Below are 16,508 nucleotides of genomic sequence, written 5' to 3'. Positions count from 1 at the left end.
ACCTCCTCTTGAACCTGTTCATAAATCAAGGTGAAGCTGTGGCTGGTTGAATTAAGCAGACAGAGAGATTATCTTCCTGTCAGAAAATCTACATCCCTGTGTCTTCATCCCAAGTCCCACAGTGTATATTCTTCCTACATCACGGCTGTCAACGTTATCCCACCAATAAATTAGAAAAGGAGCTCCAGCTGATGGATAGGCCTGGGTAGAAAAGTAATAACTATTGAGGAAAAGCCAGCACCGGCTGCCACTCACAGCAAAAAGCCCTGAATTTACTGACTTCTGCAAGGCCTTCGCAGAATAAATGGAGAAATCAATTGCAGATTACAGAAATACACATTTTTAATTATTAAAGAGCTCAGGTATCGATCTGATTTCTTTCGAGAAGTAAATACCATTACTAAGATTTATAAATGCCCAGGTATTTGCCTTGTTTGAAGCCTGCCAGGAATGTTGATGAAGGGATTCCAGCTCGCCCTTTTCAAAGGAAGAGACAGGAGAGGCATTTGACTCTCTCAGCATCATTCTAGGCCACCTCGGGGAAACCGGACTTGCTCACTGCTGGCTTCCTTATCCCGAGATAGTAGTCCCCTTAACTCATCCCACTGTTGAGGTCAAGAGCCACACAAGCAGAGGGCAGGAGATGGCAAGAGAACAGCATCGTTTCCTGCATTTCACCCAAGAAACCCACAGAATGTTAGGACCCACCTTCCCTTGCCTTCACCAGGATAGGGCTTGGGTAGGTGGGGAGACAAGGAGAGGTCAGGAACGCCTGTATCACTTACCCACACACTGAAACCAGAAATGGCCCCTTTCCTCCCATCCCAAAGACATACCCTGATCAGAAGCAGCCATGACTTGGCTCAGACCTGCCCACCGACATTCTCACAATTGTAAACCATGTGAAATGAAAAGGTGTCAACTGCAAAAGTGCTCTGTGAAAAGAGCTCTCTTCATCCCCTCCCTTGGGAGAAGCCAGGAGAGACAGAATGGAAGCAAAGAGAAGGCCCCCTTCCACATCTTGCACTGCCCCCCTTCAATTTTATCTCAACCTCCTTTCAAGGAGCTCAGAGCAGGGGCTGCGCATTTTACCAACACAGGTACCCTATGAAGCAGGTGAGGGTAAGTGATCTGCCCACAGCTGCCCAGTGAGCTTTGTGGCTGAATGAGGAACTGAACCTAGGTCACTTGCGTCCCAATCCAATGCACTACATGACACTAGGTTGTTACATGTGAAAGCCAGGGGACAGATGTGGGAAGAAACAATAGAGGGAAGCACCAATAACCAAGAAAATGGTGCAAGAAAAGGAAATATTTATTTCTTTTAAGAGAGAAGGGGGGATAGGATGATAGAAGATAGACAAAAGACAGATGATAGACAGATGAACAGTGAACAGATTTCATAAAACCCCCCCCCCCCCGATGCCTGGATGAAGCTAATGCCAAACACGTTAGGCATTAGCTTCATCAGGGCATCCGAACGACATCATTTGTCACCAGCACCTTGCTCGTCAAACTGGAAGTTTCGTTAACTGGAGGTGCTGAGGCGAATGGGCTAGGCTAGGTTAACTGCAGGAAGTGGAACTTGGGTTTTTAAAGGACTGTCCAACTGGGCCATGAGGAAGGAGGCAAGTTATAACAAGTTATGCACGCGCGCATCATCTGTATATGAAAATTCCAGCCAGGCCCGGGCACAACTTTGATGTATGAGAGCAGCAAGCTCCTCTTCACACACACACCTAGATGGAGCCAATGATCTCGCTTTGAGTTTCATTCATCACAGCCTTTCGAGAGGAAAAATGAAGCAGCCTCTGGAGCAGCAAATTGAATGAATCCACAGCCCTGACATGGCGCAGGAGCCAGGATGCTTTATTTCTAAGCAGACAGGCGTTCTCTCCCAGAGGAGCATGGCTTCCTTGCCTGCTTCCCCGGAGCAGCTGACTCTCCTGCTCTCCGCGCACCCAAAAAAGCCTCTGGTTGTTGCCAGTGAACAGGACTTAATCTAAGCTGAGAAAACATGAGCAGTGGGTGTCTAGACTGCTTGGGCCCATCACACTGACCCATCACACAAGGAACCTCATGTGATTTGCCTTCGTGCTCAAACACTAAGGCGAGGTGTGCCACAAAGCAAGGGCTGAGGCTCCTGCACTGCTGACCAGCCCTTGCCCAGGTTCCTGGGATCTCACTGTTCTCCCACCCATCTTGTATTCATTTCTGTCATGACCCCCACTGAGCTGGCTCCAGACTTCGACTCGGAAGCCTCCGAGGAGGGGCCTGGGGAGCCAGATTGATGGCCTGGGGGAGAGCAGGGAACTCCGGGAGACCTCTGCAGGGTAGATGTCCCGGCCCAACCGCCCCAGAACTTGCTCCCGAAGAACCTGCAGCTGGAGCTCCTCCAGAACGTGCTGCTGTGGTGCCTGCAGTCAGAGCTCCTCCACCAGAATTTCCCTCTGTCCCCTGCCCCTGGCCCTAGAGCAACTAAGCACCTGCCCAAGACCCAGTCCACCACGCATAAGTCGAGTGGCTCCGGCTCCAGCTTCCCAGGTGCTATGGATCTGGTACCACTTGAGAAGACCTGACCAGTCCTGCCTGCTCAGTACAGGATGATTTCCTTACAGCATAGCTCTGCAGGGGTGGAGCAGGACTCCCATAATTTGACACCCCTTTTCTACAGAGAACATCAAGCCTCCCCCCTGACACAATTCTTGCTCTCTGTGCAGCAGAGTTCTTGCACATTAACCCCTCACCCACAGTCTGCAATGGTACAGTCCAACCCATTTCACTGTTCCCGTGGGAGCTCTGGATAGGCTCAGGCAGTTGCCTTCTTACCCAGCTGCCTGAGCCTATGCAGAGCTCCCCAGCCTCCCTGCTCTTCCATCTGCTCACCCGCCAAGGGGCTGTACTCTGGACAACCTACAGCTTCTGTGTGTGTGTGTGTGGACATGTGTGTTTACGGAGGCAACATGCCTGCATCACGGGTCGGCATGGTTGAGCATCTACCCTGCTGACCAGAGACACTTGGGTCTGCCCACATCCATGCAGGAATCAGAGATTGTTCCAGCGGACCCGGCAACATCATAGGGGCCGCTGGAATAACTTCCCGCATTGAGCTCGGAGAACACTACACATGCATTCAACCTTGCCAGTCCCAGAAAAGCATGAAAGTCACACCAAAACCACACGACTCCTACCTCTAATAGGACAGGTACCTGAGTGGCCAGCACATTTAGTGGCGGGAAGCAGTGAATGGCATTATGCACTTGGCCCCCAAACACCAGAGCCAACACAACGGAGTGGTATCCAGATGTACAACTGCTTCTTCATCAAAACAGTTTAACTGTAGCTCCAAACTTATTTTGGGGGAAGATACATGGGTTGAGCAGACAGAAAGAGTCTGACATATGAAAGGGCTGAAGGATTAAGCATGAGCTGCCTGCCCATTTGTTTCCATGGGCCCAACCTTCTCCAGAAACTGGAGACACCCTCTTGTACTTACCCGGTCAAAGGGGATGCCATACTTCTTCAAGATTGAAGGTGAAATGAGGGTCATCTTATGACGGAGGAAGGCGTCACAGCCTTGGGAGCTCCCGGGGAAAAACCCTGCAGGAGGAATTCAGGAGAGACAAATTGTTACCCCAAAATCTCTCTTAAGAGATACAGCCGCACAACTCTGGGACTGAAGCAGAGGAGGTGGTAAACAATGGTGTGCTTGTCATTTATCCAAAAGTCTCATTTTCTGTGTACACAAGCTGTGAAAAGGACCGAACGATGAATACAAAGACTCTCAAGGCTCACACCAGATGACACTGCACCAAGTCCAGGCTAACCAGCTAAAAATACTGAGTGAAACATACCTGCACAAATGCTCAACGTAAGTATTTTTTCCCAATTCACAAAACTAGACAAAGAACACTTACAGGGAAGAGCTTACACTGATGAAACCAGGACTGTGGGAACAGTAGGGAACATGGAACACGGCATGTGTTAAAAGCTTTCCAGGATCAAGCATAGAGCAGAAACACCTTGGGTCTTAATTCACACACACAATAATATTGTAAAATTGTTCCTGGATTGTTATCGATTCACACTACAAGGGAGGGGGTTGAATACTTCAATGTTACCCCAGATAGAAGATTTTCAGCACATTGTGTTAAGGATGTCTCTTGTGAGGTTTCATCAAGTTGGAGGTGTTCCCAAAAGTAATCATGGGCTTCTAGTTAGCTTTCCACCATCAAGACCATTAACCTCCTGGCAAAAGGTACACTCAAAAATATATCTAGTTGTGGTTAAAGCACACAAGTATGTACTATTACAGAATCTTTGTTTTCCTTTTGATCCATTATTAATGCATATCTAGTACAACTTAAATGCTATCTACCTTAAAAGGATATAAAATATTCTGTTAATTCTATATAGACAAAAATAAATAGCTCCTACATGAGTCCAATATATGGCTCACCAGGAACTGTATACACGATAAGCAATTTCATTAATGAAGAAGCTGATTTTTAGCCTTGGCCTCTCATATTTTGATGCGTTCAGTCATCTCTTAATAATACCTCACTATTCCCATTAATCAGGTTCATGTTCTTGGCTAATTACCTGACAGACTCCAAACACCTTCAAAATTATCTCTACTCATATATCCGTGAAAGCTTTGTGCATGCTTTAACAGCGTATTTCTTGCTACTTTTAGGATTAACAACGAATATCAAAGTGGTGAGGACTGATTCCACATCCATATGGCCACTAACCAACATGTCTCTCTGTCCTTGACTGGACCACTCTGTTTTTCAGACATTGCCTACACTTGGGCCCAATGTGCAGGAACACAGTTCTTTTATCTTTTAGACAGGACTATCTCAATGCTACCCACAGGCTATTCTAATCTGAGGCCCCACTACTCTTTGTTCTGCCCGCATAAGTATGAAACCTAGTTAAATTCTATTCATTCAAAAGCAGGTCCTATTTAGTAACTATCCCCCTTTGCATTTGGTCCAGTAAACACCGTTATTTCTGGTTAACATCTGAACGGAACAGAGTTGCTGTCAGTTCTAGCCCACGCTACCAGCCTTGTCCCCAGCTCGCCGTCCACCCAGCGGTTTGAAAGCTTCAGCGAGTAGATAAAATGGGTACCACTCCTTACAGAGGGTGGGCACACTAAAACCCCGTAGGGGAGGTGTTAGCCGGCGAATGGAATGTCCAGCTCAGAAGCTCGGAAGCCTGATAAAAAGACTTCTTCGGCATTAAGAAGCCTGTAGTGGGCCAATCCGGCCAGGCGGTGGCAGTGCGGTGCTACTATTCAAAGCAGCCCAGGAAGAACCAACATCATCAAGCCAAGCCAAAAAGTGAATGCCTCCGGAACACGTCTGAAGCCTACAGCTGAACAAAAAACCCCGTCGGCTGCAAAAAAATGTGTGCGATTTAAAGAATTATATGTTGTCACCCCTATGAAATTGTTAGTCCCTTGTGTGAAACCATGTAACTGTAAATCGCTCAGAGCCAGCAGCTCTGCCGGATTGAGCGATCAATAAATCGAAAGTTGTTGTTGTTGTTGTTGTTGTTATTATTATTATTATTATTATTTCATGTGTTTGCATGTTTCAATTGCAATAAACCAAGAAAGCGCAGCGAAGAAACTTATCCGTGATATATTATCCCACGCAGCACGTAACTAAATTCTTCTGATCGTGTCACATCCTTCCTATTGTCACCATGCCTGAGGTGACCCTTCTCTGGATTAGTATCCTCACACTGCTTCCTTAGCAAAGGCCTAAGAAGAATGTTCTCAGACAACTTGGGGGGGGGGGCTTCTCCCACAGACCAGCCAGGAATAAATACCCTTTGCAGAGCTCCTCACATGCCACAAATCCAGTGTAGTTCATTCCCTCAGTTCAGTGATGCATCAAAGAGAAGCCATTAGCTCTCTGAAAGACCGCATCAGGTCTACCTTCTCAAGTCCTCTTCAAACACCACTCGATTCCTAGGATAAATGGCAAGGTTTGGCACAGAGGCTCAGAATCTACCACTGAAACCCTTGGGGATGATCCTGCAGAATTGTGTCGGCAAATGGGGCCTTTCAGATTCATAAACCAAACCTTTCAAAAGGCCACTGTGATATGAAAACCTCCATAGTGGAGGAAGGGATAAAACTGTGGGGCTTTTTTGGCACACAGTGTCAGAGGCAGTTTTATAATCACAAAGATATGGGGTGGGTGGGGTTTTTTTTACCACTATGTAGGACTGACTACCTTTTGCTGCAGGGAAATGCACAGTTCCCACATCTGAAGTAGGCATAGTATTTTCTGCTAGGGCAGATGATGAGTGCACATTTCTCTACCCACACTGGCACTTCTTTAAGCTGAAGTGCCAGTGACATCATCCAAAGCATACTGCACATCTCAACATTTCCATAACGCACAGGAACTGGACCCTTCTTGGATGAGAGGAATGGTCGACATCCTTTCATACTGCTCTACGAGCAGAGTGGAAAGCATCTCTTCTCCTTTTGTGCGGAAACAAGGTAGACTGCCAACTCCAACTTTAGCATCTTGCAATGAGTACAATGCCTATATTACCCACACAGTGCATCCCCCCCCCCCCCATTCAGAGTTCATAGCTGTCAAAAGCAACACTACAGCTAAATGTGGCAATAATTATATCCCTTTAGGAGCTGCGCACAGCACACCTGCCGATAAAGACGTTGATTCTGCCTTGGCTTCTTCAACGTCAGACGCAATCAATGGCAGCCCATCATAATATTTATGGCCATCCCAATCAGAAGATCCTTTCTAGCTCCATTCTCCCATTTGTAACTCTTCATATAACACAAAATAAGAGGAGGGGAGCTAAGCAGTGCAGACCTGTTGGCTTTACTAACCCTCTTCTCTCCTCCTTCTTCCCTGATGATGAGTTAAGGGGAATCACCAAGGCTTGTTGTGCTTACTGCAGTATTTTGGTTGGTCTAAATATAAAGGTATTACCCTACTGTTGTCGTGAGACAACGATTTGCTCTCAGTAAACCAGGACATCTGGAGTGCCATCAGGAAAGAAGCAGAGAGGGCAGGACAAGTCCCTTGGGCTCATGACCTCCTCTTCAGTGAATGCTTCTCTCCCAGCCACGTCTACCTGTTGAGATGCTTGAGACCTCACATGCCTCTGCTGAAGACATTCACAGTGAGCAGAGAGCTCAGTCTTTTAACGGTGGCTTGCAATGATTGATGTTTAACAAGGGCTTTTTTATTGCACAACCTGAAGATTTTACATTGGTTGGCTTTTATGATTTTTATATGAGATCGTGCTGTCCTTGCAACTGGTTTATTCCAATGATTTTAATGCCATTTTTATACTGTTCTATAAACGTGTTTTTAAACATAAAGCTATCCTTGAAACTTCCTAAGTAAATAAACCCCTCCAATTTCTGGCATCCCCAATCTGGATGGCCCCGGCTTGTTCAATCTCATCAGATCTCTGAAGCTAAGCAAGGTCCTGGCCCCAGTTAATACTTGGCTTGGAGAACACCACGGAAGCCCAAGATTGCTATGAAGAGGCAGGCAATGGCAAACCACCTGTGAACATCTTGCCTCGAAATACCCAAAAGGGGTTGCCATAAGCAGGTTGTGAAATGATGGCAAAAAAAAACCCCTATCATCAACATGTTCCTGTTATAGAAAACAGCAAGAGTCCAGGAGCACCTTAAAGACTAATAAAATCTGTGGCAGGGGAGGAGCATTCGTGAGTCACTGCTCACTACTTCACATGTTCTTGTTATGGCCTTCCTTCAGTAGAGCATTCCCACTACTGAAAGGACTTCCTTTCCTATAAAAACACGCCACTTCAAATGCAAAGGAATACACTGCCCCAGCCAGGCTGCTTTCTCAGCTCACTTCTGGTAATCCAGTCAATGGAGTCTCTGATGTGAACCTCCTTGGACTTTTTTGCCAGGTCATGGATTCCGGTGCCCATCTCTCCATCCTTAGGAAGTGTCCATAGTAATTTTATTCCATGCCTCCATGTTCTTGACATATTTCCTTTCTCATGCAATTAGTTACTGTTCTTGTACACATGCTTTTTGCGGCCTAAGAGCATACACAGCCCCATTTTAAAACTCTGGGGCTTGGTGATGAGAAACTTTACAGTGTGAACAGAAAATACACTTGGATGGTTTGTTAGCAAGCACAAAAGCAAGGTCTGGGGACTCACCAGAAGCATGAGGTTAAGGCTGTAGATAGACACATGTTTGGTGAAGGATCACATTTCCACATGGTCGAAAAGTGAGAGGAGAAGAAGAAGAGGAGGAGGAGATTGGATTTACACCCCACCCTTCACTGCCTGAAGGCGTCTCAGAGCGGCTTACAATCTCCTTTCCCTTCCCCTCCCCACAACAGACACCCTGTGAGGTAGGTGGGGCTAAAACAGTTCTTTGAGAACTGATCATATGAGAACATCTTTGAAAGAACTTGTGACTGACTCAAGGTCACTCCAGCAGCTGCACGTGGAGAAGTGGGGAATCAAACCTGGTTCTCCCAGATTAGAGTCTGCGCTCCTGACCACTACACCAAACTGGCAGAGAAGGGGCACAATCTTCTCTCTTCTGTCATGGCAAGCAGAGTTTTTCATTCTTCCATGAACAGACCTCCCATTAAGAGACATCCTTGCAAGTGTCTCTGAAGAGAAGTTCTCTCAGAGCCGTGACTTTTTATTGTGCAAAAATATTCTGTGCACTTTTTAGATAGGCCAAGAAGCACTCCAAGAGGTCAGCTGGAATGTACGATTCAACTGAGTGTGAACCTGAGTCTGAAAGCTCATTTGGTCTTTGCTCACCTCTGCATATGCAACAGAAAGTGTTCTCATCGCACACCCAGCCCTCCCCTACACCTTGTCAGAAAGGGCCTTTTGGCGAACAGAGTCTGATGGGAGGAAGCCCCTCTACAGCACTGCCAGGCTTCATATATTATGGGTTAAACTGCCATATGAACCAGCACCAGTTTCAGCCATTGGCTTGGAAACAGAAGACAACTGGAGGAAGCTCTCTGAGGATGACTGATTTGCCCTATTAAAATGAGAAGCGTTCCTATTTTATCTACTGACTACCGCTCTGGGATTCAGCTTCGACCACATACCTTGTAAGGAGGATCAAAGGTACTTGCATACATCGGTTGGGAAACAGGAACCATTTACGGGCTCTTGTTCCAGCACAGTTAATAGAACTGCATGGAACCAGACTAGGAAAACCCCTATGCAAACACAATTTGATGGTGGCACTAAAAAAAACGGTGTTTCCCCCCCCCCCTTCCTGCATAAAGCTGATGCTGACTTCAGTATGTTACTCAGAAGTCTGAACTGTTTTTTTCCGGCACCGAACAGATCTCCCCGATCACTGCCTTTGACCCTCTAGGAGTTCACGTTTCCACTAGACATGCCACAGACTCAACAGGCTCAGGGAGAGACAGCAGAGGGAGTGGAGGAGGATGAGGGGGAAGCGCATTGGGAGTAAAATATAATTCTAAGATTTGAACAACAAAGCATTAATTGATGCCACATAATGGCGGAGGTTTTTAAAAGTGCAAGGAATCACTGGCTTCTGGCAACTTTTCCCCCCTCCATACTAAAAGCATTTCAATTAGAATTATGAGCGCCTGCCACCCAGTTCATCGTCCCTCTCTGCAGTTCCTCTTTTTAATGCACAGTTTAAGTGGCTCTCATTAAAGCAACTAATAAAGGAGCACATTTTAAGTGATTAGCACCAATAACGTGGTAACACATTAATGGTCCCTCCATGGGCTCTGCAACTCTCCCAGCGAGCCCATTTATAGCGCAGCTATTCATTTTCCATATTAATTGCAAGCTCATGCCACCATTCTGAACATCTCTGGAAATATGACGCCGGGGAGGGGGGGGAGAGATGCTGTTTGCTGCTTCCGCACACAAACACACCCCCCCCCCCCACAAGCCTTAAATCACAAACACTGAAGGGAAGGAGAGAAAAAAATTTCAACAGTCAAAATACAGAAAGGTTAGATGATAAGTAATTTGGTTCACATGTTCATCCAGCCTCGTAAATAAGTCTGCAAAATTGACAATGCCACAATAAGTTTTAGTAGCTTGACTAGTAACCAATTCAAGTTATTTGTGACAAAGACACAGCGTAATTTTATGGGGAGGAGGCAATTTGCATTCAGTTAACAAACAAAAGTCTACATGCTTGCCTGGAAGCAAAGTCTTCCTTGCCACAAGCAAGTAGCTATTGACAAGCCTGCAATGATCTGTGGCATTTGTTGCAACAGAGTGGCACAAACCGAGGGGGGGGGGAGCAGTGCACCATGCGTTTTTTTAAAAATTGCAAATAGACTTTCAAGCTTTTTTTTTTTTTTATAAACCCAAACACCCTCAGCGGGCAGTGGGGATTTACGGGGTCTTTATGCTTTCCTGATGAGCTGTTTTTGTAAAGCTTGACGTATGACCAAGTGAAAACGGCTTGAATATAACATTGCACTAAAGCCCTAATTTTCCAGTCAGTGGCTCCCAATATGTTATTTCTATTTTATATGATGTCTAGCATGACTGCCTCCCCAAGAGACAAGAGATGACGGTTTTCTTCATCACAGCCCCTCGTGTGGGCAATCTGTATTTCTCAGACACCATAATTCCAGCCCAATAACTGGTTAGCCTGCCCTCTTTCCCCATAAAAGAAATCACCAGTTAGTTTTGTCAGTGAAAAGCTTTCTCTCTGACACTGTACTATGGGTGTTGAAAATGAGAGGGAGAAGGACAGCTGCCGGGATGTAGCGGCTCCGAAACTCCAGCGATGATCTTGCATTACTATCACACTCTGGAATTCTGAAGAGAAAGCCCTCCCTTAATACCAAGATTTGCAACTGACACAGGAGGGGAAGCTGGGTCGGGGAAAGGGGAAAGATGTTCTACGTGGCTTGGGACCGGGGTATCTGAAGGACCATCTTCTCCCCGACCGTCCTGTCTGGGAACTAAGATCACAGAGAGAGGTCCTGTGTTTTCAATCTTAAACATTCTTAATCTATTTTATTCGATTAGTCCAGTGGCTAAGACCAACCAGGTTCAATTCTGGGTATAAGTTTTTGTGTGCATGCACACTTCTCCGAATTATACCCAGAATTAGACTTGGTTGATCTTAAAGGTGTCACTGGACTCAAACTTTGTTCTTTGGTTTCAGACCAACATGGCTCCACACCTGAATTTATTTTATTGCACTTTATCTGTGTTGCAAGAAGCCATCTGGAGCGCCAGAAGAAAGAAAGGCGGCTAATGAACAATTTAAATACATACAAAGACTAAACAACGAGCACAGCCACTACTCCTGCCCCACATCCACCTGGCCTCCTGAAAGCCAGGGTGAAGTGGAACGATTCCTTCCAGGAGAGGACTCAGCTGAAAAGGGGCAGAGGTGGTGGCGGCGGCAGCTCCCCCCACTCATTTCTTGCCTTTTTCCTTTCAAAGGATTCCAGCAGGCAGAGTGCCGCTCCTAACCATGTGCTCCTGCAACATGAAAACCAAGCTCTGCTTCTGCTCATGAAAGAAGTGCTGTCTGACAACCCAGGCAGCAGAGCGGGGATCTGAATAAAGATTCTTGCACAGCTTGTGGAGGTGGTGAGCCTGGGCCTCAGGAAGCCGCGGTAGCTCCCACTAGTTAGTGTGGCACGGAAAACTCATGAGCCCGGAGGCTGCCAGCACTATTTGACACAGGCACTCTAGCAGGAGTTCATCAAAAGGCCAGAGTGATGACAAGGCTACAGTCATAAACTCTGCTGTGTGAATGGGGCCAGACATCACACATGGAGCTTCTTTGCCAGATGCTGGCTTCTTCGTGCTTTCACATGAGACCACCGGTTACTTGGAAGGCAGCGGGAGAGATTGGGGGTCTGCTCTTTTATTTTTTGTTTTAACTATTACTAGTATTGTGAGCAGCCCTGAACCATGAAGACAGGTGGGATACAGATATTTTACCGTCATGGGTCAGCTTACCACCAGATGTCTTGTGTTTCCGTTTATCACTCAAATTAGCATTTAAGAATACAACCTGTTACCGGACCCGGAAGAATCTCTTGATAACCGGGGATTCAAACAACTAGACAGTTCTGAATCAAGAAGGGGCCATTCCATTACCTGACCTGTTGTCCAAGGGGTCACTCCCTATGCCTGCTGCTTTTGAGCACTACTAGGAGGTTTGCGTATGGAACAGGAAGAGGCACCAATGGCAGCCACACCAAGCGAAGCAGAGAACAGGCCAGGTTGATGGTAAGAGAGGATCAGGGGGGTAAGCCCCAGTGCAGTTTCTCAGATCATTAGAGTGCCAAAGCCACTTCCTCAAGCTACACCCTTGCCAGAGTGCCAAAGCCACTTCCTCAAGCTACATTCTTGAGGATGTATTCTCAACCCAAAGAACTAATCTCCTCTTTCTTTTTTAAAATCACACAGAAATAATGATTAAAGAGTACAACAGAAAAGTAAGTTACAGCCCACTGCTATCTCTCACTGCATGCTTGTTGAAAATCTGCAGCTTTACTGCAGGGGATGAGGGAAAGCGATGACAGCTCCGAGTCAATAATAAAACGGAAAGGGGCGGAAGAGGGAATAGACGATCCTTCCCCACAAATACAAGTCGCAGACCACAGTGCTGCCACCCAAGCCGGCACACGCCTGATTATATTCATCATGAAGAGAGGAGTTCGATAATTATGACCGGCTATATCCACAACTATTGAACCCGTGAGCACTTTTTAAATGAAAAATGCCCAGCAATCAATATGAATGGTGTTTGTATTTAACAGACCAAAAACAAATGAAGAAAAGAGAAGTGTTTTATTATTGAGACTCATCGCTAAGATTTTCATCAAGCGCTGGGAAAGAGCTTCTCACTTCTCAGCAACAAATTTATGAAATCTGAGAAGTCCTCTCACAATGATGCCTGCCTGAATATTTCCACTTCCACTGTGCAATATCACCAGAGTTTTCCCACAGAACAAGTTTCTGAAACCACTTCAGTGTCAGAGCTACAACTAGACCCTCCATTCACACCATACCCTAGAAGCCCAGGCAAGCAACTATGTTTGCTACATCTGGGAGGGCAGATAAGCTCTGCCCGCAGAGGCAAGAGATGACTTAGGCTGACACACAGAGCCAGCACAATTGAAGGTTGCACTGAGAGGTACAGCTTGGTTGAAAGTTCAGAAGGATGCTAAACCACTGGTATTTTGATAGCAACTTCAAAGACACCCCAAATCCAAAATAACCCACTTGGACTTTTAAAAAAAGGGCTTCAAGGAGCCACCTGATTACAAAGGCCAGATGCAACTGTAGTTACTAGTCACAACCCCGCTGGTTAAGAGGCCAAGAGATTCAGCCTCAGAATGCGTGAGAAGGGGGAGTTAACATCCAACTGTCGATCCAACAAGGCACTTTCTGGACTGTATTTAGAGCCTCAGCTAGAACCAATAAGAAAGCTCCACAAACAGATGAAACGCTTTGGGCTTCTTGCAGTGTGACATACAATGCGCACTGGTACTGAAATGTGAACTCAATCCCAAATGTACAAAGTGTACAAGGATCACACCTTTGTACATACAGAAAAATGTGTGCAAATTGACACCCAAGTGATCCATACACAAGTCGCTATTGTGGAAGGAGAGATGTTTGATATAGCTGCAACATCCCAAATTTACTGGCTCAGGAATCCTCATCAATAAGCTTTTGTGCATGGGCTTTCAGGCAAGGACGGCAGGCACAGCTTACCTTTTGCCAATCTCTCCAGCCGCTTGCCATGTTCTGGTGGAATGGCATACCTGGCAAGGAAACAAAAAGACACATCAGCAATGCTTGAAAGAACAGGCTATAGAATCCTGATGCCACACGGACATAGCAATGGGGGGGGGGGCTATTCCCCGTCTCAATCTCAAATTCTCCCTGCACAGGGACTGCAAACAATCTACAGGCACACGTCTAGCCTGGGGAGAGAACACAGGAATGACCCTGAAATCTTACTTTGGCCATTCTGTGTTTCTTACAGCTCAGAGAGCAGGAGAAAGGCTAGTGGTACAGATAGGAATAGAAAGATTCCTTTGGTCAACTGCAGGTATTTGGGGGAATCCTTCTAGGGCTTGTTTCTATTGTCACCCCTGAGGCTCTTCCCAAACATCTTTTGATAAATTTCTGTAGCGAGGAAAGATTTCTGGAAGCGAAATTCTGCTATAGCCAGTGGCAGAGCTGCACAGATCAACGTCGTGTGACCAAAGGCGGAAAAAGGGTTTCTTGCAAAGGTATGTCAGAATCCAATTCCTTCACGGCTCCTTTCTCAACGAGGGCACTGCAGGACTTCAAGCCAGGGGCTGAGCGTTCACTGCAATGTTGCAGCATGCGGTACTGGATTCTTAAGGGCTGGCAGTTTCTCTTTTATTTTCTTTAAGGCAAGTGTTTAACCCTAAGGGTTGAGGAGATGTCCGGCTGTGTGAGAAAACTTGCACACACCCACAACCTGACTAAAATAATTAAGAGTATGTTTAAACTAGGGGTCCCCAACACAGCACCTAAGGGCGCCATGGTGCCCACTGACACCTTTCCCGGATGCCAACCACTGTTCTTAGAAAGAGCGTGGAGCCAGGTGAGACTTTTGCTCAGAAGGCTTCAGATTGGCTGTGCAGGCTTTCTGAAGTGTTTTGGCGGCAGCTGCTACCACAGCACCAGGATCTTCACTGGGTGACTGAATGTAAGCTGTGCCTATGCAAAAAAAGTATTTTTAAACAATGTGTTCTAGAGATGAGCATTCTGTATAAATCGAACTGAATAAATACCTGAATAATACTTTATCAGTATTATTCAGCTATTTCCTAAACCAAATCAGATTTGAGAATCTGATTCGGCTTAGTGATGCCGAATAAAAGCTGAAATTATTTGGCTTTTATTTGGGTCTAATCAGTAATACAAATTTATCGGCTGTCCCGCAAAAATGGCTGCCATACATTTAAACCTAACAGCTGACAGGCAGACCTGTTGGGCTGTCAGGTTTAAATGGCTGCCAGACATTTTATGGGTGGCTTTCGCTTCCCTCTGCTCCCCCCTACTGCATGGAGTAGCAACAAAGATGCTGTAATAAGATGACAAATAAATTAAATTCTAATTATACTTAATTTATATTTTTGTGTATGCTAAAGTGTATAAAAGTATACAAAGAAAATATTCAAAAGTAATTACAATATGAATCAACATGGAAAGAAGAATCATTTAAAAGAAGAATCAGTCATCTGAAAGAAGACTCACACGAGGATCCCAGGTATAAATGCACTCATTCATTCATTCAATGAACCAGTATCAATTTTCTCTCCAAGGTATGTGAATGCCAGAGAGGTAAAAATCATTCCGAAGTAGTTCAATAGTGGTTTGTAAAATCTTATTTATGGGGTACCAGTTCAAAGTAACAGAATTGCTGGAAATTAACCAAAGACTTCTAATGCTTGTATAGCCTAATGCTAGTCATGGGGGGGTCTTTCAAAAGCATCCCCATGAGCCTTTGGGACTAACCATGACCTAGATGGTATACAGCAGGACAGGGCTAGCAGAAAGAGAGTTTGTTGGAGATGTAGTGAGTACTGCCGTGGTCAGAACATTATGCCCTGAAGGTTCGGCTGAGTATCCCAACTCCGTCATGTATAGGCAATGAGTGGATTTATGCTCGCCTGCAGAGACTGATGGGCCCAACTGGGTTTCAGAATGCTCTGTGGGATCCAATGCCCCCTGGCAACTCACTGGAACTCCCATCTCTCTGAAACCATCAATGAAATCATTCCCCAACGTTCCCACCACATATTGTCTCCGTGGTACACCACGGCGCTCAAAGGGATGAAGCCGGAACTCAGATGACTAGAGCAAGTAATCAGATGATTAGAGCAAGAGAAGAGATCTGCCCACCTTTTCCCACTTATACTGGTAGACCTGTCCTCTGAAGAAGAGGTCTTGTGACAAAGCTTCAATAGAATCTTATAGGACACTTATGAAATACTATGAGATGGCAAGTGAAGACTGCTAAGAGGGAATTCTATGTAGCCTCCATCGCGTCCGCTAGCTCTCGCCCGGTACAACTGTTAGGGTAATTGGGACATTAACCTCTCTCACTGAGAGAACTAAGAAGACTAGTAATTCAGATATATACTACAAGGCATTTGCGAGCTTTTTTTGCAGAGAAGGTCCTGTCGCTCTGCTGCGATCTGCCTGCCAACCTTGATAAAGTATGTGAACTAAATGCCCCTTGGCCGCCTTTGGATTCAGTATTTGACAACTTCATCTGGCTCTCTCAGGCCGATGTCAAAAAGATCCTGAGTGCTATGAACTGACCACTTCCCCCTTATATTTAAACTATATTTTAAGAATAATTTAAACATTATAAGAGAAAACAGAATCAAGTCAAATTTCACCACCCTTTCCCACTACATTGGTAGATCTGTCCTCCAGAGAAGAGATCTGCCCACCTTTTCACACTATAC

The 16,508-nt window shown here is 45.7% G+C and overlaps 1 protein-coding gene across 1 annotated transcript in view; it reads right to left on the bottom strand.

Moving 5' to 3' along the window:
* LOC107113915 (lysine-specific demethylase 4B-like) overlaps positions 1-16,508 on the bottom strand; it is a 162,896-nt gene that overhangs the window by 77,580 nt on the left and 68,808 nt on the right. Inside the window, exons 5-6 of the mRNA XM_015415317.1 lie at positions 13,768-13,817; positions 3,497-3,600 (exon numbers count right to left, since the gene is read on the bottom strand). Of these exons, the coding sequence (XP_015270803.1) occupies positions 3,497-3,600; positions 13,768-13,817 (154 nt within the window). The remainder of the gene's footprint in view (positions 1-3,496; positions 3,601-13,767; positions 13,818-16,508) is intronic.

This window comes from Gekko japonicus, unplaced genomic scaffold, assembly GCF_001447785.1.
Source record: "Gekko japonicus isolate JY-2015 unplaced genomic scaffold, Gekko_japonicus_V1.1 scaffold578, whole genome shotgun sequence".
Classification (NCBI taxonomy): domain Eukaryota; kingdom Metazoa; phylum Chordata; class Lepidosauria; order Squamata; family Gekkonidae; genus Gekko; species Gekko japonicus.
The sequence above is the reverse complement of the archived record's forward strand: the minus strand, read 5'-3'. Positions and strand labels throughout refer to the sequence as shown.